Source organism: Ixodes scapularis, unplaced genomic scaffold, assembly GCF_016920785.2.
Source record: "Ixodes scapularis isolate PalLabHiFi unplaced genomic scaffold, ASM1692078v2 ptg002013l_1__unscaffolded, whole genome shotgun sequence".
Classification (NCBI taxonomy): Eukaryota; Metazoa; Arthropoda; class Arachnida; order Ixodida; family Ixodidae; genus Ixodes; species Ixodes scapularis.
In genome coordinates, this window is record NW_024610227.1 from 12,334 (window position 1) to 37,526 (window position 25,193).

At 46.1% G+C, this 25,193-nt stretch overlaps 1 protein-coding gene across 1 annotated transcript; it reads left to right on the forward strand.

Moving 5' to 3' along the window:
• The first annotated feature begins 7,486 nt into the window (after positions 1–7,486).
• LOC8036525 (ovalbumin-related protein Y-like) lies at positions 7,487–11,137 on the forward strand. The gene is made up of 4 exons (XM_002411888.3): positions 7,487–7,554; positions 7,842–8,172; positions 9,392–9,682; positions 10,943–11,137. Exons 1-4 carry the CDS (start codon positions 7,487–7,489, stop codon positions 11,135–11,137), a joined length of 885 nt encoding a protein of 294 aa, XP_002411933.3.
• Positions 11,138–25,193: the final 14,056 nt, after the last annotated feature.

Consider the following 25,193-nt stretch of genomic DNA (forward strand, 5'->3'; position numbering starts at 1 on the left):
TTTATTATGTTGACACTTATTTTCAAATGTGGAGTTTATTGCTTTTCTATCGGATCTTTTAAATCTGACAAAACGCGAATCTATTGTTAATATCCGCAGCAAGAAATTTTAGTTCGTTCCTGTTTTTCTTTTTTTTTTTTTAAATAATATATGCATTTATTTGCGCTTATTTTGTATAGGTAAATAGTGAAATTTATAATTTATAATATTGTACCATGCCATCTTATGCATGGGCACCGGACCCAGTCAAGATTTTTTTTATTAGAAGCCTTTTTCTATCGGTGTCCTTGGCACAAATGGGCTCTTAAAATAAATATCAAGTTCAAATTTGATTCTTGACTTGTTTAACCCCGCTCTAGAACCACTGCAACAGTGCAATGACGAGCGAACGAAATTGCTCAGTGCTTGGACAATTTTCGCAACATGCGAAGCGGGCTTTATCTGCGAAGATAGAAGAGTTTGATACCTATATACACGTTCATTATAGAACGTGGTGCACCTTTTAAAGTGTTTTTCATCAGCCACAACAACCAGTATATTTCCACTTCTTTTTCTGCCGACTGCCACAGTGATCCCTTTTGTAGGTCGACAAGGCAGGTGGCGGCATCTGTGAAGTGTGGTGTGAAACGCTATCTCGCGAAGCTGTCTCAAGGAAAACTGTTTACATCATTTATGAGCAAAAAGGCAGAGTGCAAGGGAGCTATTAATAGTTACATCTCTTACGCGACACCCCAAAAAATTGTAAAACACAATCGACAATTACGTTTTTGTCGTATGGAATGTGCCTCATTTTCAATCAAATTTCGTGTGCGCCATACGTGTCCTCCATGGCTGAGCCATTGGATAAGTTACAGAAGGATACGTTTGAATTTTCTTTTTTCTTTTCGACTTTCGCGTGCAATTTAGACGACTTAGGCGCAAATATTTTCGACTAGAGAAAGCCTTCCTGCTTGCATGCAAAATATTACATAATCCATCCCCCTATTCCGCGGGAAAAGCAGAATACAAGGGGACCAGTATAATGTTTTTTTACTATTAATATTTTTATTTGTGCAAATTTTTAATACAAATGATCGATCCTGTAAAACCCCGTGAGGCTTGCATGACGTAGCCCGGCAGCCACGAGATATATCATTTTATTCAAATGCCTTACTTGCGCCAAGAAAAAGACGAAAGACACTTGAAATGTGTTATTTATCCAGCTTAACGGATTCGCAAAACAAAGAATTACAAGTGAGAGTGTAGACATTGACGTTTTGCTAATTGGCCTCCACTAAAGCCGCAATCTGAGGCCATTTGCGTTAATGGGGCTCGTTATAACGCGATTGGCATTACGGAACCCTTGTTTCAGTAGCTGCCAACCATGTGCCTGCTGACTGGCGACTAGTGCGGTGCTTTTCGCTTTTGAGTAACAATGGCTCATTAAATACGATAACTGCTTGCTTCGGTGATTCAACATAAGCATTTCAACCGGAGCATCCGCCAATTACGACTGAGTAAGGTCAAACTGCTAAGCGGGAAAAGTTGTTTTTTTAGGCAAGTTTTAGAGGCGTACATTTTTTTAAACAAATGATGGGACCCATTTCATCGAGTAAACCGCACATATTATTACTTTTAGAGCGGTTTATGGTGCGAAGTATAAACATAACTCTCAATTCCACCGATGCAGTCGGGAGACAGAGAATGCGGAATGTATGTTAAAATGCATTGGGTGTTTATGTTCGCACTAGCGTTCATGAACACCGGAGTGACACTGAATTCCCAAAGAAAGGCTAACGTATTAGATCAGAACTATTACATCGCTACTTTCTCAAGTGCACCGCGTTAAAAAGCAGCACAAACAACAAAAACGAAAGTAATAAACATTGAAAAGCCGAACGTCAAACACATTTTTCCGGGAAGGAACGAACATGCTGAAACCTTCTGACGCTCTATACCGCAGCAGCACAAGTACACGGAGACACGACGCAGAAGCAACATGTAAAGGAACACGCTGTTTTAACGGTAGGGTTAGGCCCCATTGGCATGTAGCGATTTCGCACGCGAATACGCAGCTGCGACGTGGGGCACCGCAACTGCCCCTAGGCTTTTCTTTTTTTTTTTTTTCCACACGAGGGACGTCGCAACTGTAAAATCGCAAGTAAAGTCGCACCATGTCAATCGATCCTCAGGCTGATTCACACCAAAGACAATGGATACTGGGAAAGTTGCGCCACGCTTCCCGTATGGTCGTCATGTTGGTTCATTAAATGGAGAATTCCTCTTTAACCTCTCCATTCTTGGTGAGCCGATCTAAATTCGCTGGTGACGGGTAGCTTTATAGAGACGTTTCTTAAATACCGATATTTTGTCATCCACACACCGGCGAAACAAGGGCACATCTTCACACTGCCACCACATGTGGCGACAATGCATAACATCATTAAAGAAAAAAAAATGTTGTCCTTTAGTAGGCAAGTGCATTACCATTGAAGGCGATCTGGGGAGATAAGCATGACTGATAAGTGGATTGCACGCACAGCGTGCAAGACGCCTATATTGGCGAGGAACGGCTTCAGTACGATGATCGCTCCACGGCGACCTCGGTGCGACCGGTTCAAAACAACCCTTTGGAAGCTTCCAAGCTTTGATAGGACCGAAACGGTGATTGCCACCCCTCAATTGAGACCGATGAGCCAATCTCACCTTGCGAGGTTTGATCGCCCGTAAGTTAGTAACGGTTTGTGTCCGGCACGCAGGCGAGGAAGGTAATGGCGCTACTTTCCCAGGGTCGGTGACTTTAGTTCACGCAGCCCTCTTTTCTCACGTTACGTTAAGAAAGTTTACGTCTGCTTACGCCACAAGTCATCGGGATCTGCGCTTTATATCAAGCGGTGCTACCGGACCAAGATGATGGCCGCCTGGCGGGCGCCGTTTGAGACACCGAAGTTTCGGTGACTCCTACGTAATGTAAGGAAAACGTAAGAAAATGGTGCTGTGTGAACCGGCCTTTACTCCCTGGCACATTCATTGCAGATTCTGACGGCTTCAGGAACGCAGAGTGTGACTTACCATGTTCGTGCCTCTTGCTACGTGATTGGTTCTTCGGCGCTCTTATCGGGTAATGTTGCAATTGCATTGGCCGATGATCAATAATGAGATGCACGGGACTGGCCACGCTCTGCGCTTCTTAGGTTGTCGATGACCATAGTGGCGTCTTCATATCTCTAACTCCCAGCACACTCAGAGGTGTGCTGGGAGTTAGAGACTTCCTCTAAAAATCTAGCGTTCTTTTTTTTTTTTTTTTTGGGTGGAGCATATTGGCAGGAATCCAAGCTTTTAGTTTCTAATATGTGCAAAAAGAACAAGCTGACCTCGAAGCACGGAGATCGAGATTTGAAAAGCGAGTCAGAAGCTGCCGTATCACCTTGAAGGCCTCGGCAACACCCAACATAATCCTTAAAAAACAACGAAAAACAACATTACATTCTTAACGGGAATGTAATCATCTATTTTAGGACTAAGAACAAGCTGCAGAAGAGGACAGGTTAAACCCTGAAAGCGCGTTCAGTATGGCGTTTTGCTTGTACGTTAAGGAAATCTTTCTCTTTGTAGTTACTTTTTTTATTGGGTTGTTAAAACGTCACCTCATAAGTCGACACCATCCTACAAAAGACCATGTGGTTGCACCCAGTTCAGATTTGTCTCCTGAGGATCTTTGCGCCTAGAAATTATTTTGGCGACGAATTCCTCGAGGGTTGAGAAAATTAAATGTAATAAAGAGTATCAGATTGGTGCTGAGCGCATACTGATTACGAGTTCCCACAGCGCTTTATTTAAGAGAAGGACAACAACCATGCGATCTTGCCATGCACTGTGAACAGTGCTTTCAACTGCGGGGACCAGTGAATACCCTAGCAAAGCCACGGCGCCTTTTCTTCTATAATTGAAGACAATCGCTGTGTCTGACGTTTCTGACAAACAGCTAACCAGGGAGGAAAATTGACAGGGTGCGAATGCCTAAACACGATGGTATATGTCATCATAGCCGACGGATTTGCTATTCCGTTCTGACCCGTAGGCACCTTGTCTCTTAACACCTCATTCACCTGCTCTGAAGTTTCACCCAGCAATACTAAACAGCAGAAGAAACCGAATCAAAGATAGTTAATTCCGGTTAAAATGGAGACTTACGCCGAGCGAATCTGTCGACGCCTTTCCAGATTACGCGTCTTCGGGCATGGTTACCGCGCACGGTCACCAGGAGCTTCTACCAAGACCAACTACCAGCAGTAGCGACCAGCAGCATGTTCCAGAGTACGTTCTGGGACTGCCTTTAGCAGTAGCTACGATGGCGCCTGACTAGCCGTGGTCTTGTCGCTCCATCTGCCCAGACGCCCAGACTGCAGCAGGACCACCCTCAACTCCGACCCTCTGACAGACGTGCGCGAGCGTTTTTCCTTCTTTTTCTTCTACTGGTTTGTGATTCGCATATGGCGGTACCGCGGTAACCTCCTTTTTTTTTGCTGTTGTCGGTCGGTGTGCGCTGCTGCTGAGCGCGTGTTGACGGCGAGCTTCCGCAGTCCCTTTGGAGCGTGCATTTAGCACCATCAAGGTTGTCGGTCTTAGCCATCTTAGCAGGCTATTAATGTGAGCTCGTTCTGATCATGCGCTCTAAACATCGCCCTCAAATATGGCGTCCAGTGAATACCTCCTATAGCCGGTTGAGTCTATAGTCCTTTACCACGTCGATTTTACGTGGTGCTTTCATAAACTTTACTGAACGGCATAAAAAAGTAAATAAAAATAATTAGGGGAGGGATGGAGGCAGAACATAAATCTCGAGAGCCAAGTCAACTTATTGTTGTTGCTGCCTAGTGCGTGCTCATGGTGTGCTTCCACGACGTTTTTAGCAACGTAATATAAACAAAATCCGAACTTATCTTTTTTGTGTTCTTTGAAGGAAATATGGTTGCTGCACGCACGAAATTAATGCAAAATAATGTATTCATAATAATAATATTAATTATAATAATACTAATTATGATAAACTTCATTAGCGAAACTTGAGGTACCCTGGGTGGCTTGTAAGAGTGGCGAGGCCCGTCCAGCAGTAAACGATACTGCTTTTTTTCTCGCCACCATCAGTTAGTGTTGTAAGCTGAAATAAACATTGATTGATTGATTGACTGATTTAATAGGCGACCGTGACGTCACGCCGCAGTGGTGCCACTGCTGTCTTGAAGGTGCCATGCACAGACGTTTCACTTCACAAAACACCTGGTTTGTCGGTGTCGCAAAAAAAAAAACGACGGACTCAAAAAAAAAAAAAATAATTCTGTTTGGTTTGATATAACAGCAAAATAACAAAACTAGGGTGCCCTAGAACAGCCAAATCAACCACGTCTAGAGTGTCGGCGCTTCATATCCAAATTTGCTTGTGGGGAGCGCCACCATTTTTTTGCTTCGTGCAGAGCAGACTCGTTGGCGATCGGAGCATATTGAAATATGCGATATCTTTAGTGTTAAAATGCGGTGTTGGGAAGATCGAGCGATGTCGGTTTGCTTTGTGGCAGACAGTTTTAACACTCCTGGAGGACAGAAAGACGTTTCTTGTGACTTCGGATAAAGCTTCTCCTCAGATAACTGAGAACAATGTTTTCAAGGTCCAAGAGCAAGCCCAAGCAGAGCCTACTGGTCTCGAGCCTCCAACATAAGCCTATATAGGAGGCTGTGATCACACTCTAGCCAAAGGTGGAAGACAGAGCAAAAGTTAAAGCGGCAGAGAAGCCCACTGGCTAGGTCCAGAATCCGAAGTTCCATAGTCACCAGCTACAAAGGGGAAGCCAAAAGAGAAATCCAATCCAATCCAGTCCAATTGCTGTTTCACGAGCCCTCTCTCGCGTACTCGTTCGTTGTCTTTCCAGCGGTCTTTCCAAACAACCTCCAGAAGCCCAGCAGCCCAGCGCCTGACCGCCTGACCGCGAAATTTCTTCGCGGCCTTCCAGAGGCTTCCTGAAATTACCATTCACAAGAACTCCAGCGATGTTATCGGTAATGCGCGAGTACCTGGGGCTCGAGAGGAAGGCTTCCAGCCACTCGTTGACCTCGTCGGGAGAAAGAGCAGTGGGCAGCCTGCGATTTCCCGTGGAGGTCTTCAAGAGACTGGTTTACGACCATGTTGACAGCGACGTCTTCTTCTCTCCCTGCGGGCTGGCCGCCAGCCTCTCCATGCTTCTGGGAGGCGCCCACGATCAGGCTGCAGCTCAGGTGAGTGTTAGGTTGCAGTCAACGTCCCTAGATTAGCCCAGTTACGGAATTTCCCATAGGCGCTGCTTGCACGAAATGTACCCCCCCCCCCCCCCCCCCCTTCTAGCCCCACGGCTCGCCTCCCGTCGTTCTACGTGTCGGACGGCTGTACGGTAAGTGCTGTGTGTTCTGTGGAATATGTATGTTTCGAAGGACAGCGTGTAGGTGGCGTTTTACCGTACTCAATGAGCTCCATAGAACAGACAGTTTTGGAACAAAATCTAGATGGCGCTTCAAACGATGGGAGGTTGAAGCCTGGGTCCTGGGCACGGTGATCCTGGGAAAAGTGACGCCATTCATTGTTATGGGAATGCTCGAAACGCGTGCCTCGTGCCACTTCTGGGAAGAACATAGCGCCTGATATCTAGCTCAGTGGCGCGTTGTGCCGCCATGGTCTTCCTAAGGGCTGCACGTTGCACGTGCCTCTTGCATCGGCGCTCCTTGGGCTACTTTTAAAGTATGAAAGGGCTTTACGAGAGGTGGACTGAAGTGAATGAGGGGAGGTACCCCCCTTTGCGGGAGTCCACAACTGACCTAATTTAGTAACCTTGGTTACAGTTGAAACAAAATATATCGCTTGCATGTGACGTCATCACATCACGGTGGTGGTCATTTTCTTTTGTTCTTGACGAGATAGCTAAATTCGATGGTGCAACATGTATGCCCTCGAAGGTTCGCGCTCAGCGTCGCGAGGGCCGGCGCTGGCCAATCGCGACGACGGATCCGCCGTTGCGATTGGCCAGCGCTGGCCCTTGCGCCTTCTTTGGGGAAGTGGAGGGGCCCCTCAATTAAAGTGAGGTTTGTGAATTCGGCGGTTGATCTACCGGTGTGAGTCCGTGATGTCACGGGAAGTGCAGCAGTGCACGCTTTCCCCGTCTTTCCTTCACAAACTTCATCGATTAGCGTTCAAGTTTGTAGTTTAAGCTGATGATGCCGTGAACGTTCATAGGTCGGGCAGCTTTGTCACTTGTAAACCTCCTGGTGTACACTGCAATGTCCTCGAGCACCGAAAAACGTTTCAATAACTCAGACATTTAAGCGAGAGTATGCCAACTGGTCATTCGACTAGTGGCTCGATACTGGCGCCCTCTCTACGCAGGTGGTTCAGCTTCTGCACTTGCATAGCTCCGACTCCCCAACCTTGTTCCACGAGCTGCTGATCTGCCTGCGAAACGCGGCGCCCAATATCAGGCTGAAAATGGCCAACGTGTCTTACGTGGACAAGCAGTACCAGGTCGTGCCAGAGTACCTCTCATTCATCAACAAGTAAGACGGCACGATGCTTGTCGCCCTTTTGAGCATGTCAGTGGCTCACTGACCTCGATAAGCCACTGCCATGCAGCATTACATTCTTGTCATTGGCAGACACGGGATGTTATATTCTTATTTTTTTTTATATAAATGAGTCGTATTTCTTATCATACTAATATTAACATGTAGCAAACGCCTTAATGCCACGAAAAGAAGACACTCTGTACAATGGAACTCAATAACCAATTCCACAATATTAAAATGACAGTCACACGTCTCTGGTCCCCCTTTCTCTTCGGAAGGTTTTACGAGGCGTCTCTCCGAGAGGCCCCCTTCTCGACGCACCCCCAAGCGGCGACGGCGGAGATCAACGAGCGGATCCAGCACCTGACAAACGCCGTGGACGTGCTCAACGGGGCCTGGGTGAACAGCAACACGCAGCTGGTGGTGGTGCAGGCGCTGCACTTCAGGGCCCTCTGGGACTTCCAGTTCGTCCGCGAGGACAACGTGAGGCGGGACTTCACCGACGTCCACGGGGACAAGCACATGGTAGATATGATGGTCACCAACGGCGTGTTCCGGTCCTGCGTCTACCCGGAGCTTGACACGGCCGCTGTGGAACTGCCCTACAAGGTGCGGAGCGAAAGGGGGCAGCTTCTCCAACCTATTGGCGACGTGCGCGACAAAAACGCGTCGCGGTGGTCGGCTTTTCACGATTGGCCAAACGCCGACTATGATGTAGACTTAATTCTACAGGGTGAAACCGAGAAACTAAACCCGGACTGTTCGGCCTGCATAAGTAAACTACGCATCTCAGGAAGCTGAAACTTCTTGAGATCGTGACGCTAGCGGCGGTGATGAAATGTGAAAGTTTGAGCACATGAGATTACCTCAATCAAAAGATACGAAGGAGACAAAAAATTCTCTATGAGCCGATATCCACCCAAGCCAAATATTTATCATATGAGATTCTGGGCGGGTGCACCAATTATGTCAGCGAAAAACGTTGTCAGCAAGAAAGAAAACAATATTGTCTTTCTTACTGAGAAGTTTTTTTCATTGAAATAAATGCTACAGGCACCCGCAATCTCAAACATTGGTACGATGCCAATTACACTTAGCTGGACGTCGGCTCGTAGATAATTTTTGTTTTTCTTCTGTATCTTTTCACCCAGCTAACGTCATACGTAAAATTTTTGCATTTTATCACCACCACCAGCGTCACTTTGTCTAGGAATTTCAGCTCTCTGCTATGCGTGGTTTATTTATTCGGGCCAAAACACCGAGTATCACTATCTTGATCATATCCTGTGCTTTCGTCGACGTAAATAAGAGTATTATTAGACTGCCTACTAAGACGGTGTTGGTTTAAAAACACGATAACTCTAAGCTTCCATCGTGCTTTTCAGACGCACCGTCGATCTTGTAGTTGGAGGCAGATGATAAGTAACCAGGATTACAGCACGCGACGTCACGGCGAAGAAAATTCTGGTCGTCACGTAGCGGTAGGAAAGTGTAAGGAAACGAACCCCGTAACCGTTGCTGTCCTTCAGTGAGTCGGAACGCGTGCGCTAAATTCTAACGCATTTTGTCGATAATCAGTGTAACTACAGCCGCGATTTTTGGGATATTTTGTTTTAAACTGAAAGCCATCTTTTCGGCAAGACTGGAATTATGACGACAGATAGAATTTGAGCAGTGTAACTTGAACCGCACATCAAATACAAGATATTTGATGATACGAAATGAATGCTGATGTAGTTCACCCCAGCAAAACAAAAAATGAGTGACATACGGTTTTTCTCTAGACTGCCCGTTAAACTGCCCCATTACCTTGCCACCGGACTTGCAGGACGTAGGAAGCAGTCTGGTACTCCTGAAGCCCAACTCCCCGACCGGCATCAACGCCCTCGTGAGTGGGCTCGCGCCGATCCATCTGGACAGGCTCCTCAAGGCGCTGCGCCACAAGGGCTCAGTGTCCCTGACCATCCCGAGACTGCGCCTGCGCAAGACATGCGAGATGAGCCAGGTGCTCAAGGAACTCGGCCTCACGAGCCTCTTCAGCGACGCGACGGCACTGCTGGGCATCGCCGCCAACAGACCCCTGTCCTGCTCCCTCCTTGTCCAGAGGGTCAGCCTCACGGTCAGTTCAGGATAAATAGTAAAGTTCTTATATGACATCTCGATCAGGCTGGCCTATGAAGAAGGGGCATTTCTCAAGATGGGTTTGGCACATGCACAACCTTTCCTCACGCAGCGGCGTAGGCTCGAACTATGGTAGGCGCCAATCGGAGACTTGGCGCAAAGCCCCTTCCGCCGGACACTAATCGCACTTGGGGCTTTCACTGCTTCGTGTCGTCTGCACGTGGAAAAGTATTATTGCATTTGACGAGAAACACAACCGACGCTCACGTTGAGTCTCGGCCTTCCTGGCATGCGCCGCCGCGCCTCTTCGAAGCGCCGCCCGAGGCGATGAAGCGAAGATTGATGCGACGAAGCGTCGCGTGGGGCTTCTCATCGCTTGTTCACACACGTGTAGATGGTGGGAAGGTGGCCAATGGAGCTGACAGAGAACGACAGGCGTACATGTGGAAAGGCCGAGGCGACGTCAGCGTTGACTGCGTTCCTCATCCAAAGCAACTCTGCATTTGACGGCTCAAATGCTGCTACAAAATGTTCTCGTTCCGTTCTCCTTGATTATGAAGCTCGGGGCGAGCGCGTCTCCGACTGGTGTGTCTACAGAGTCCACAAGCATGGTCCCTCGAACACCGCCTGACGACGTCGTAGAAGTGTCACGTTGCTTTCTGCAACGATAGTGGCTGTAGCACATCAGCAGAGACGAATGCGGCAGACGCCTTTCCTGTGCCGTGACTCGCTCGCAGCTCGACACGCCACGGAAGCTTCTGCAGCAATGAGTTAGGACGCCACAACAACAGCGACACTAACGTTAACTCGTTCTTTTTCCCGTAACTTTTACAATTGACCGCTAGGATGGCGTCATCTTACAACATGACATAGAAAGCCTACATTTATCAGAGAGGGAATAACTCAAACCACGGAAAGCGTTTGCAATTTAAAGTCCCGGACGCCTGTTGCGCACATTGCTCGCAAGTGCGCATGCGTGGCGTTTTTGCGTGGCGAGAAGGAAAGCGGGCGGAGAGGCTTGCAGACGGTCAACACTTTCGTCGCCTCCTTGCATCCCCGGTTTTGCAAACACAATTCATAAACCATGTGACCCCAACCGAGCCGTTAAAAACACTCTGAAATCTAGGAACTCTTACGCGTCTCTTGTGACATTATTCGTTACCCCTTTCGGAACCACTTTGGGCGCATTGGCGGGACACGATGCTAAACAGACCAGTCGAAGCTGCGTTCCAGGCAGCGTATACCCCTGACCCTGCAGTTGGACGAGCGCGGCTCCGAGGCGCCCCGGCCTTCAGCCGACCTGGACGTCCTGGTGTCCTCGGCCAGCGGGGCGATAGAGTTCACGCTGGACCGGCCTTTCGTCTTCGTGCTCCTGCACCGCGACCCCTTCGCTGTCGTCTTCATGGGCTGCGTCAAGGAGGCTCCCGTCACCAACCCTACCAAGACCGACTAGGAGGGGTTGTGGCAGGTATCTTGTCTAGCGACGAGTGACGTCGCTAATCTTACGAGGGCCAAGTTCTACCTGCTTTGGCTCGTTCGGACTTCCAACGTTATGTTTCGACTCTTATGCGCATGTGCGGGAATCGAGAACACTCCGGCTGACCATATCGACCAACACATTGTTTATAAACCAGCCATATTTGCCCACACCGAACGTGGACATTGCGCGTGCGTGGAAACCAGAGATGTCCGAGGAGAAGCATCTGTACATGCGCAGTGCTGACAGCAGCGCCACCGCAGTGGCGATACGTCAGAGGACTGAGTTGGTCTATAGACCATTCTAGTAATCGCCTTCTGCGCGCTGTTACCTTTGTGTAAATGGCTTCGTATGCCTCCTGAACACGGGCAGCAGCTCTGTGCAGAATTGTAGACACCAGGACAAATGCGTCCGCAGCGTAATGACTGAGCATATTTCAACTGAGAGATAAGCGTTAAAAAGGTGTACAACGTGTTTCTTCAAAGAATTTAGGTTTTTCTTTCTTCTTTTTCACCTGAAAAATAATTTACGCATCGCTGAATGCTCATTCTCCGCTAAACTGTAGCTGGGAACCAGGTGCCAAAGTTTCATAAATAACTGTCCTCTCATCAAAGGTTATGAGTGACTTTTTGAAAATTTTAATGGGCACCATTCACCCACTTTCGGTACCTGGGTGCATTCAGCTACATGCATTCGAGAGCTTCTTCGGCCGCCATTTTCCCATTGAAAATTTTGGAAAATCACTCATTAATCTTGAATAAGCTGACGGTTTCATCTGAAACTCCGGCATGTGGTTCTGGCCGCCAGCGCTACGTTTGGGCGGAAAATAACAGTTAGGCTATGTGTAAGTTATTTCTGCACTAAAAAAAGAAAATGGTAAGTTGGAGGATATGCACCTAACATATAACAGTAAAATAAAAAGTAACTCAGTTGATAAATTATGTCTGTTCTTAAGGGGAACTCTGGCGATCTCTTAATTGTCCCCGATTTGCCTGAAAATGTGCTAAACACACCAAAACACATCGCTGAAATTGTCCCCCCAATAGACCCTTTCCGAAATTCAGTGCCATCTTGTGGTTTGTAAAGCAGTTTAGGTTTTGCCATATCAATGGCGGAAATGAACTTGTATCGGCACCGTCACTTTCGCAAGTCAACAGCACGCGAGGAATTGTTCAGTGAGTTCCTTCTCGATCACTTTCAGTTCGACGGTGACCAAGAACCTGCATTCAGAACAAAGCTCCAGCCCACTCAGCTTCTTCGAAAAAATTCTATACACCAAAGTGATTCAATGCAGATTGTGTGCCGCACACAGATTAACTGAATCTGAGTTATTAGAAATAAACGCTTACGTAGCTCTTGCGTTCCATTCCTACGTCGCGTCGTACTGACCCCCCGGATGTACAGGGGTGCTATGTTGCGCTTTTTGGACTCCCAGGAGACTAGGGAGAAGGAAGTGACGTCAACAACGCAGCAAATGCAGTTTGGATGTTGATTTTGTTTTCTTCTGTCAACATCCAATCTGCGTTTGCTCTAGTCGTTGACATCACTTCCTTCTCCCTAGTCTCCTGGAAGTCCAAAAAGCGCAACATAGCACCCCAGGCCTCGCAAGATCCGCCTAGGAGCATCTCCAACATCTTCTTTTATCAGTCACAAGAAGGCCGCCATTGGTATGGCACAGATGCCTTTCCACAGATGATAATAGCGATCAAAGTGGCCAGACTGAATTTCGGAAAGGGTCTATATTAGGTCAAAATATTATTTTTTTTTCTGCGAAGTTATTGAATTTACAATAATAATTGGGGTTGTGGTGATATTTATACAGCGTGTAGTTGGTCTGCCATTAAAGTTGCGACGAGTCACACGCTGTAGATGAGCAATTTAGCCAGTGCAGTACAACCGCTAGCCTGGGGTCCTTAACGTGCACTACTGCGTGGTGCACGTTAAAGACTTCAGGCTAGCGGTTGAATTTACAATGTTGGTCTTCATCGTGTTTTTCAAACTAAAAGTTCCTACTGGGGACTTTTAGTTTGAAACTAAAAGTCCCTACGAAAACATGACGCCAGTCTAAGGCAGGGGTTCACTCTATGAACTGTAGACTTTGTTCCCAACTGATTCCAAAAAGTTTCATGGTGTCAAATGAATCCTTTAGAAGCCCGCTTCGGTACCCGCGAACCAGCACGGAACAAATAGTCGGCATAGTCTAGCTTTTTATGGCTTTGCCTCCCACTGACGTTACGGCACGGAAAAGTGCGAATCTATTTGAATGTTGTTTTTTGCACCAGTTTCAATTGCCGATTTCACGAGAACTATTATCAATTTTGCGATACTATATAGCATAGCGGAAAGGGTGAAAGTCGGGGATTCAGAAAAAAGTAGTGAGTTGGGGAAACTAAACAAATCGCCGGAGTACCCCTTTAAGCCCTATTCAAACATACATCGTAGCGCTAAACTTAAAGAAAGAAGCAGACGCATGGAGAACGAGGACGAACGGTACCATATGTTTCTACTCGCAAGGACATAACGGTTTTGTTGCGGAGTAATAACCGTTTTGCGTGCTGCTTGTGGAACTGCTCAATTAAGATCTTGCACGCGAGTCCGGACGTATGTTGTGTTTTTGTTAATTTATTTTATATGTTACTGCTCAACATATGTAGGGAACGTGATCAAAAAAGATTTAGCGAGAAACGCAATATTTAAAGGGAAAGAAAACGTTTTGGGCGCGCAAGAACGGCGTATTTGATTTTTGAAGTTTTCGTTTTTGCCATGTTTGGTGACACCTTCTATGCAAACTGCACCAATCAAAAATCTCAACTATTTTGCACTTATCATGGACATCATAGAATGGTATATGTACAGTATTGTTGAGGTCGTAAATTTTGCGTCAAAAATGCGCAAACATGTCTCCTTTGACGTTTCGTCACTAGATGCCAAAGCCGTTATCTGCAAAAGTTGCATAACTACGACATTAAAATGTATGTAATGTATTGTTATTAAAACGTTATTTCGAATGATATATAAATCATTGCTTTATCTCAACGATTGAAAATTTTATGTTGCTCCAAACTTGTTCTAAATTAAAAAGCAAAAAAAAAAAAAATATATATAATGGAATAAAAAAAATCTTCGTTTTTGCTGAAATTCATAGTGATAGTTCTCCACCATATTCTTGCGTTTATTCATGAAAAATATGTTTCGTCGTTTTGTTTCCTTCAAAGTTACAGCGCTGCAAGTTGTACCTTCCACGCCGGCATTTGTTCCCAATGCCACAGACGAGCTTATTTTTTTCTCCCGTGTATTTTATGACTAGAAATCTTTTTTGTGCTGTATGTGCTGTATTCGGGCATCGGGCACATGTAAAGTATTCTGCCAATTAAAACAATACCCTCGTTGCTCGTCCTTTTTATTAATTTTATCAATAAGCCTGGTTTGCCTTTTAAAATGACAAGTTCGATAGAGCTATAGCTGAACTTTTTTCACAAAAGCGGGAAGAAAACTTGTAATCGTTACTATAATTTTTTTACAGAAGGTGGTAGAAAAGCAAGTGCAGTGGTGCAAATCACATGCGAACATTCATACGTATATTCGCGATGAAGTAGGAATGGTTGAGCGACAAAGCTTATTACACTGCTATTCATGACGATTGTATAACCGGCTAACCAAGGTAAACCTGCTACTTCACTGGCCCTTCCAGCAAGACGTCCGTTAGGATTAAAAATATTTGTAATAACTCATTCTATTCAAATTATATAAAAAAACATGAAGTTAAATAAAGTAAAAAATAAATAACGAGTAAAGATATAGAAGCGCACTATTATAGCCGGCGTTGGCAGGAGGGCTTTTGGAGAAGTCCGTCTTTTGTCCCTCTTCATACCAGACTGACGAATTCCGCGAAGCACTCACCTGTGCTGCAATAATTCCGACGAGTGCAGGAAAACCGGTCAATTTCGAACGTGGCTACAAATAGAGAATGCACGAACGAGAGGATTTTGTCCGATCCTCTTCGGAGAATTGACATCCAGATCTACACACTGCAAACATTTAGCTGCCTTGCTATCTTCTTTTTGTGTTTACTAAGATAGCAAAAAAAATAATTTAAGGACGCTGCAAGTCGCTACCGTGACTGAAGACGTTCTGTCAAGACGCAAGTACACGAGACTGGCAACAACCGTTGGTTTATGGCCGCTGCGCGCGCGTTGTCTTGTTTGATGACGATCACGATACTCCGCGACCTCCCAAATGCATGACAGTAGAAAGAAAGAAGGAAAGAGAATGCGTTATTAGCTTTTCTGTGAAGCAACGTACAGAGTAAGTCTAAGCATGTGGCAAGGAGTTCCTAGGGAAAAAAAAGTGCACCAGGAGAAAACAATAAGACTGTGATGGCGCAGGTGAGCTGGTGTAGATTTACCATTTGAACCAAGACGACGCCTTCTCTCTTTCTGTTCCTGTCCCCTCCACTTCTGGTTCTTCCAGTGCTCCACGCAGTTTCAGGCGGTTCAAGAAAAAGGAGAAAACAGGCGATAACTGCGTGTGCTCTGGTTTCCTAAAGCCCCTTTTCAGGTTCACGAGGAGGGCCACCGTCGGCTTGTAGGGTTTGCGTTCTGTCTGAGCTGCCGCCTTTGTGATCTAGCGCTGATTATAGTTCGGTGCCGCTAGTATTGCGCGCGTCACTTCTATAGGGCTCCCGGCATTTTGATCTCTACGCCAGCTTTGGCTGCGACGTTAGCATGTCCCTATGCAAACTACGTGCACGTAAAGATAGTGTTACAACGGATGCCCTTCAAACCTCGTGACCCTAATATTGGTTTCATACGTGGTCGTGTAGATCTTTAGGCTTAGCGGCTTGGCTTTCGCTGTCCAAACTGCCGCATCGAATTACTATGCGAGGCGAGAATACAGCTCCCGCGTCGGTAGAACGCCATCCTTTGAAGTACACCAACAACGTGATTACCGACTGTTTTGCCGGGAAAAATTCAGGCCTAGTTTTGTCTGCTGTTTCAGGAGGAACTCGCTGCCAGGTACCTAAATTAAGACAATCAGAGAGCTGGAGTTGAACTGTTCCCACAAGGGGCTTCAAATTCTCCTCCTGGAACGTCGCGGCCGTGTGACGGCGTCAATCAGTTCGTGCATTCCCTATTAGCCATATTCAGTGTTGACCGATTTTATTGCACTCGTTGGAATTATAGCATTACATGTGAGTGCCTAGACAAATTCGTCAGTCTGGTTTAAAGAGACGTAAAAAACGGACTTCTCAATACACACTCCTGCCAACGCGGGCAACTATAGTGCGCTCAATATTTTTACTCGTTAATTTTTTTTTATTTCATGATCTTTTTAGTGAAAAATAATCGAGAAAAGTTTTTAATCTTTATGGACGACTTTCTGAAAGTGCCAGTGAAGTCCCAGGTTTTCCTTGGTCAGCCGCACGTACAACTGTTATGACTAACAGTGTAACAAGCTTGGTGGCTCAGACATTCCTACTTCATCACGGGTATGGGTATAAATATCCCCATATAATTTGCACCACAGCACCTACTTTTCTACTACTTGCTGTAAAGCAATTTAGTAGTAGCGATAACAAATTTTCGTCTCGCGTTTGTGGAAAAGGTTTAGCTAAAACTCATAGAACTTGCCATTTTAAAGGGCAAAAGAGGATTATTGATTAAATTAATAAAACGGATAAGCAACACGGGTATTGTTTTATTTAGTAGAATGCTTGAACTTGAACCCAACACTCCAATGCATTAAAATAATATCTAGTCATAAAATACACGCATCAAAAGATAATCTCCTCTGTGGCACTAGGCGAAAATTACATTTTGCAGCGCTGTAAATTTAAAGGAAACAAAATGATGCAACATGTTTTTTATGAATAAACACAAGAGTATGGTTGAAAACTATCACTATAAGTTTAAGAAACACATTCGAAGATTTTTTTTTTTATTCCCCCTTGAAATTTCTTAACTTTGTAATTTAAACCACGTTTGGAGCGACATAATACTTTAAATCTTTAAGATAAAGCAATGATTTATATATCATTTGAAAGAACGTTTTAATAACAATATATGAGATAAATTTTAATAATTTAGCTATTCGATATTTGTAGATACCGGCTCAAAGATCTAATGACAAAATATCAAAGATGCCATGTTTGCGAATATTTGACGCTAAATTTATGACCCCCACAATGCTGTACACATATCAGTCAATAGTTCCAATGATCTGTTATATGCTTGAAGTATTTGAGATTTCTGATATTTGTAGTTTGCGTAGTAGGTGTCACAAAACATGACATAGGCGAAAACTTCAAGATATGAATACGCTGTTCTGGCGCACTCCATTGTTGTTGTTTTTTTTCTCGTTAAATATTATGTTTTTCATAAAATATTTTTTTTACTACGTTCCCTACACATCTTGAGGAGTAACATATAAACAAAACTAACAAAAAAAATACGTCCGGACTCGCGTGCATGATTTGATCTGAACAGCGCCTAATGGCGGTGTTAAATTAACCTTTCGGTGTCATCTTATATTTAGAAAAGGTGCACTTTCCCTTGATTTTTTGACGATGTGGATTGGTGCTTCGGATAATTTTGCTTTTTAGAGATTTCCTCCGCTAGACTTCAAGAAACGCTATCTTAATTATAAATACATATAAGGGCATCGGTGGCCGGGTGGGCTAGCTCACACCAGCTCGGAGCACGTGGAGCTGAAGCTCGCGCTGCAGTATCCAGGGGTCCTAGTACAATCCCCACTTCTACCCTTTTTGATCTGATTAGCATCGTACTGGCGTGCGGTCATGCATCACTACTGCTTGGTGAAAGTTAAAGACCATACAAACCGAAAACGCAGTATGAGTTTTGGCATTAAGCAATGCAAAACGTCACGCTTGCATTGCTTAATGTCACAACTCAGACGGGGTTTTTGGTCTAAACATATGTTTCGGCATCTTCATTCGCTGAGCTGCCTCTGTAAGTTGCACTGATTGGCTCTCCGAGTGTTGTAGTGCAAAGCAGACTCAAGGGAGTTTCTTAGAGTGTAGATCACAAAGTTTCGCTTCCTCATGAGTACTAGACGCGAATGTGTAACTGGCAATACACGCGTAATCATGTTAATTTTCTAAACCTAAAACCGGAAGGGGTTTACGAATCTGCGACGTTTATCAAAACCGTTAATTGCTCGGAATTTTTTTCCTTGCTTCTTTTCGTTCTTTAGGAACCGAATGCTCGAGTCACCGCGTTATCATTCAAGAGTTCCTAGAGAACAAGGCCCGCCTCCGTTACGTCACGTACTGCGGGCCGTCGCTGGTCACATATCGGGCGCGAGGGCCGTGTCGGCGTTCGGCCGCGACTCGTACTCTGACTGATTGAACGCGAGTTTCAGCCGAGCGCGGACGCGGGTGTTCGTTTCCAATAGGTGCGCCCTGAGCTGGCCCTCAGTAAGTGACGTCAAGAATTCAACAATCTGGCCTTGTTAACCAGGAGGCGTTGTACCACTTTGGTTGCGATTCGATCAAGGAGAGAGTGATCCTGGCACGCAATCATCTGAACCGGCTGAGCCGTACGCGATCTCGACGTGAGCAGAAATATTTATAAATGCGCAGCGTGTCCCCCCCGCCCCCCCCCCCCCCCCTAAAAACAACAACAACAACAAACATTTAAAGTGTTTTCTTCGCCACAAAAACAAACCAGGCACCGCCGAAGGCTCGTTCTCGGCCCAAATACAGCGCTACTGGTCCAAACCAGATCCCAAAGTTTCGGAGCTGACCATTATATTATTCAAAAGTTATAACTTATAAGTGACTTTCTGAACATTTCAATGGAAAAATGAGGCCCGTTTTCGCTCGATTTCGGTAACTGGCCCCCATTTGGCTCCATGTATTCAACAGCGCTGTCGGTCGCCCTTTTTCTAATCGAAATTTTAGAAACTCACATGACTTTTGAGTTAGGTAACAGCATCTGGTACTCACCTCTGTAGCGCCACATTCGAACGAAGAATGGGCGTTCCGCAATGCGTGTATCTTTGCGGTAAAAAAAAAAGGGGGGGGGGGGGGAGGATTCTTTTAGCATACTACCTCATAAAACGTCTGAGGGAATAGATTTTATGATCAAAGATGAACTGTTAATGCGCACATATTTCTTGCGGTGGACACTAAAAGTAGCAACGGGTGTCTGCGGATAACGCACTTTTGAAGCGTCTTTTTTTTTTTCTTCAAACATGGCCTCGATTAAGACAGTAAGAATGAAATGCTTTTGTAAAACATAAAACAGACGTAGAAACGAGGAAGAGAAAGAGAGAGAGATAGACTGATAGATAAATTTGTCGTTAAAGAAAAGGACAGGCCCATACAAAACCAACCTGTAAACCGGCTATGCATTGCCTTGACGGACAAACGCTAGTCGTACGATCAAAAAACGAACAAGGAGATTGCAGGACAACACGGCGAGAGTGAGATTGGCATGCAAATCGTACACCGTAAACAAAAACGTCGAGGAAGAAGAAAAAAAGAAAGAAAGAAATCGACGGTAATTCTTAAGCGCAGTGTTTCGCCACCTGATTGATCGGCAAGCACGCAACTCGTTCTAATTGCGAACTCCTTGACCTAAGGACGTTTTTTTCCTGGAGGAGAGCCGAGCGGGGGCCGCCGCATTCCGTATGAGCGACGACCTCGTATCGTAGTAAACACAACCTTCTGGAAAATCCTCGGAGAAAGTGGCTCGCACGCGGTCTCGATCGAGCTTCTCCGCGAAGTGGCGATCCTCTTTCAGGGCCGTCTAGGCGCGCTAGACTTCTTTTTTCGATTCACGACGGAAAGCAGGGGAAGCTACGAGCCATCCCAGCGAATACGGCGCAATGAACGAATCAGCTCCTTGTGCCCATCTCCAAGGTCACGTGGCACGCGTGTGGCGTGGGATTGGTTCTGACGGCTGGTTGTATGCACTGCAGCCGGTTTCCGGGTCAAGCGGAGTACAGGCTGTCTGGCGACCGGCTAGGCCTTGCCGCCGAGCCCTTGGCAGGTCGGGTTTGTGCGACGAGGAAGCGGTTGTCGAAAGGACATCTCGACGGTCACGCCGGCATGTCCGCGCGGCGCGAGAGCGGCGAGCGAGTTATTTTTCGCGTTGGAGAATGTTGCGTGCTGTTGCTTTCTCCTGACAGGTGCCGACGACGCGAAGAGTGATAGCGGCCTTCGTTGGGATGGACGCGACGGCGGCGATCGCCGTCCACGGCCGCCTTGAGACGGAGCAACGCGGCGTGTCTTCGGCTTCCAGCGTCGGTTTCCCCAAGCGCTCGGAGGGTCTTCCTGCATGCCGGGAAGTGCGCGCGTTTGGAGCGCGCCGGTATTGAGGTGCATAAAAGACGTACTTGCGGAGTTTTGGCCAAAAGCTATGTGATGTACAGTCGCCACGGAATGAAACGCGAACAAGGAGCGCATGGTTTTCGACCCACGTTGGGTCACCTAGAGACGCAACACCGAAGGTTTGGATGCACTGAGCAAGAGTCTAACACATCGAAGGAGGGGCCATCTTCTTGCAGCTCCCATCTGGTTCAGGTGGTGCAGCATCTAGCGAAAACCATCCACCCACTGTTCGCGTTTCATTCCGTGCCGACTGTACATCCGCGCGCACGCACACGGACACCTCGCCTCGTTAAAAGTTGTGGCACGGCTCAGTTCTTTTTTGACAGTTTTCGTCGAGTGTTTTTTTTTTTTCTTTTTCGAGCCTACTTTGACGCTTTCTTCTGTGGGCGTTGTGAAAGTCTGATTCGCTCGAGAAGGCATGGCGAGCGAACCTGCCGAGAGAGCTTTCTGATCTAGCCGCTAGGGGCCGTCGATATTTGCGAGACGTCTCCCAGCAGGGGAGTGTTTCGTTGCGACACTACGACAAGCAGTAAACAAAAACTGTGTATGATCGATACTCTTTTACAAAACTCGAGCGTCTAGTTTCCCGTTAAGCACCTGGAAAAACCAATAACTGCAGTCTAGGGTTGGAGCTCCGGTAATTATAGGGCTAAATATACGTTTAGACATAAAGGTCTAAACATTTCTGTTTTCACCATTCCCACTGTTTACGCTGCGACAGTGGGCATTGTGAAACGTCAAACTCAGTGCCAGAGCACAGAATTTTTTTTTTTAGCCTAAACATAATATTAATCTTGTCATTCACCAAGCGCCCTCCATATACTGCAGCCATTGGCTTTCCCAAGTGCAGTGAGTGAAAGTAGGCGCCTTAGAAAATGTCTAGCGTGGAATTCGGAGAAATAGCGATGTGGGGAATGGGCCTTTTCCTGAGTTTCCACGGCACATGCGCAGCAGCAGCAGACAGCCTGGGGTCCGCCATTTTTGTTGGCGTGGTACGTCTGGCTCGGGGCTGTGGGAGGCAGCGGTGGTCGCGCGTTTCGAAGTTCTCCGACATGCCCCAACGCTGTTCCGTTGTCGGCTGCAGCAACGAGAGCAAGCGTTGTCGCGATATATCTCTCTTTAGGTTTCCTTCTACTGCATCCGGCACCCGACAAAGGGGCTGTTGTGGATTTGGGTGATCCGGCGAAACGTTGTGGAGGGCTCCTAAAGGCTGGCTTTAAAGCACTCCCGTGTTTGCAGTTGCCACTTAATGGAAGGCTCAAGTTTTTGTTCCTGTATTTGATATTGATGTGAAAATACAAATCGGCAGATGGATTAGGTATGCTGTCGTCTCGCTTATGTGCCACGCAAAGCGAGCGCCTTGGAGTTCGCGTTTCTGTGATGGTGCATTTGACTGGAGCACGTTTTTGCTTACTAATGTGGCGGTCTCGCGCTGCTAGGCAAACTGCCTGTCTGCTTTTTGGTTGTCGTAACCATTAGAATAACCCACAGTTTCCAAATATTTATAAAGCATTGAGGTAAAGTGGCCATGCTGCGCAGTCCGTTGCTATCTGACTACCCGGAAAGAGGAGCAGCTGTTTCACAACTACGACCGGATCTGCTGATCTTGCGTGCGGTTAAATAAAAAAGGGGAAACAATCGACTTGATGTGTTGTCTTCATGTATGTGTCGAGTAAAAAAAAAATAGTTTTCAAGATTGCCTAGGGGCGTAAGACTCACACCAGACAAGTGTGGCTGATTTCGTGCTTTTTCTTCAGGACCTAGAGTCACACACACTGCAGCTGTAGCCTGAAATGGGGTGACATCATGGCCGAGGCTCGCTCAGGAATCGGCGGCTCCATGTATACATCTTAGACATTTATTAAAAATGTATTTTGTTGGTAAATCTGACCGTGTAGTATTTCAAAGTGTTGCTTCCCTCCAGTAAAAATCGAGACCAACCAACTTGCCAGGTCAGCGGCTCTCGCAAACGACTTAGCACTCCCCGAATGCGTCCCCCGTTGACTCGGGCAAGCTTGTTAGTCTCATGTTTTTACTGAAAGGGAGCAACACTTCGAAGTTTAATAAGGTCCAATTCACCACTAAAATCCACCTTTGATAAAAAATTGACATTGGTACGTGCAGGCGGCGAGTTTTTCGGACGATTTTAGTGTGAGCCATCATATTTATGAGAATATATATTTTTTCACTTAAAATTTTCGAGCAGACTAACCAAATTGCTCGCAATTAAAAAAAAAAAAAGTTGCATTTATTGTAACTTGGTTTTGAATATCTTTTTTTAATTTATTGTCAGTACTGCAAATAACATAAATGCTAGTTTAATGCAACCGTTTGTACTTCCTCATTGATCAAAGAGAGCTTCAACGGGCGCCACGGCGAAGTACGTCGTCCATTCATTCGGAAAAAAACAGGCAAACGAACGACGTCGTTCGTAGTCAACGCATTCATACAAATTTACTCGTCGATCGCGTTGGGTGGAGGAAGAACAAACTCTGAGAGCATTTTGCGACCGCGTTCAGACAGCCAGCACATGGCTTGGAGCGGTCAGTACCGGAAGCAAGGCAGGCCATCAAAAACCTGTCTCCTTCTTGCCATCGATGGCGCAAACCATTTGCGGAAAAGCCCCATTAAGCAATCATCAAATGGACTAGAAAAAAAAACGCCTTGCTTTATCGTTAAAAAGAAAGAGGTCAACTGTGCGTCGGCATCTTTCTTCTGATGGACTCGGCATCACCTTCTAGCACGTGCGCGAAGAGCCTCATCTTCCTTTCTGCGAAAAAACACGTGGTACGTCATGGTGCACTTTCATTGATCGGGGACCAGGTAAATTTCACATGAATGACAAGCATAAAAATCGATTTTGTGTTTCTTTTAATTACTACTTATAAAAGCCTGTTTGCTATTTTATTGGGATTTAGAGGGAACACGATTGCGGGGCGCGTCACGATCAAATGCGGCTCGTTTCAGCTTAAGCCTAGACGCAGCCGACGCTGCGAAGTAATGGGTGCCGATCAAGCAACGTCAAGAGCGCAAGTCACGACTGGGCCTTTTCTGTTTTAATCGGTCCAGCGATCATGACGTCACGCCACTGAGGTGGCGCTGCTGTCGGAACTGCGCATGCGCAAAAGCTTCACTCCACCCAAATTCGGTTTCTGCGCACGCGGAGTGCCCCCACCTGGTGTGGGCAAAGCGAACTTCTCTCTAAACACTGTGTTGGTGTGTAGGGGAACATGGCGGATACAATGATGGCGCGCTTTGACGCTGTATGATTGGCCCCGTCAACTCGTCGCGTCGGCTGCGTCTGAACTTGAGATGAAACGATGTAAAGAGCTTTGCAAAAATCGCCTTCTGCGTGCTGCCATCTTCGTCTGCTGGGCTGTGGAGCGCCTTCTGAGCATGCGCTGTTGCTCTGTCGTGCGGCAAATCAGACACTGCGCTTGCGTCCACAGTTCGGTGACTCAGCATTTTTCGCCCGGGAGATAAGCAATGGGAAAGTCTATAGTCTTGGAATGGGAGAGCGTGCTGGTAAGGATAATATAAATATTAGTGGGAAATAACATAAAACACGAGGACGGACAAGATGCTGCCAGATTAAGAGACGCCATGAAATTGGTTATTGCACTCCCTTCTTCTTGCTTCATTTTTTCAGAATTGAGATTGTCTAGCGCCTCATTCTTATTGATAGTGACACAATAATATGATGTTTGCCACTCTCCATGCGTGCTTCGTTTCTTGAACTGTCAGTGACGCAGCGATCTGGACTCGAGTAACTGCGCTGTCCCAGTCGGAACGAGCTCGTGCAACAACCATTCGGTTGAAGCATATATTCGTGTTCCGGTTCGTCCTTAACACAAGTCGAATAATGGTCCTCGTTGTTCTTCGGTTCCTCTTGTAGCAGTTGGCACGTCGAGCTAGAACCGAACGACGCGTACGTCACTAGTGATTACGTATAAATAACATATGGCAGAATTTATGAAAACATTCAAGGTTCAAGAATTATGAAAACATTCAAAACGACGGAGTGCGTATATTCATCATTCGCTAAACAATTTTACCTCAATGCCCCTACAGGAAAGAAAAAGATATAGGAAACAAATATTTGAATCACGTAGCTAACTTTTTTTCCCGTTGATTGAGGGTAGGCCATTGTTTAAGTGCCATGACTTCGCTTTTTAATTGCATTTACGTAATTCATATAATACAATTGAACCTGTTATTTTTAGCATTTACAATTTCCCAATGCCCATGCAGCAAACTGATACTAAGCCTAGAGTGATATGTTTTTCTTGCTTTAGGTTTAGTGCTATTAAAACGCACTGTAGAATGGCGTGACCACAGTAACGAATACTGTAAAACCCCTAATATTCGCGAGCCCCTAATTTTTGCGAATTTCGCGACTTGTGAAATTCACGAACTTTAGTGGACGCGAATATTTCTATTGTCTGTAAAAGCGATTTCCTGGCTTTAGAATTCTCTAAATTTAATTGTCGCAAATAGGATCGATCTCACTGCTCAATAAAACAGCAGTTGCTGCCTGTGGGCCTGGCAGCAACTACACCGTCAAGATGCCTAAGTTTTTCGATGTCTCGTTTCAGCTGCTGCTCACTTTCCTGGTCCCGTCATGGCCTACGCCTACCGGCGACGGGAACAATATCATCGGCTGTAACATTACATCAT

Excerpts from the sequence above, each read along its gene's own strand:
- LOC8036525 (XM_002411888.3), top strand. The coding sequence starts at position 7,487 with ATGGCCAACGTGTCTTACGTGGACAAGCAGTACCAGGTCGTGCCAGAG. Across the intron at positions 7,555-7,841 it reads TACCTCTCATTCATCAACAA|GTTTTACGAGGCGTCTCTCC; the intron begins GTAAGACGGCAC and ends TCTCTTCGGAAG. Across the intron at positions 9,683-10,942 it reads TCCAGAGGGTCAGCCTCACG|TTGGACGAGCGCGGCTCCGA; the intron begins GTCAGTTCAGGA and ends CTGACCCTGCAG.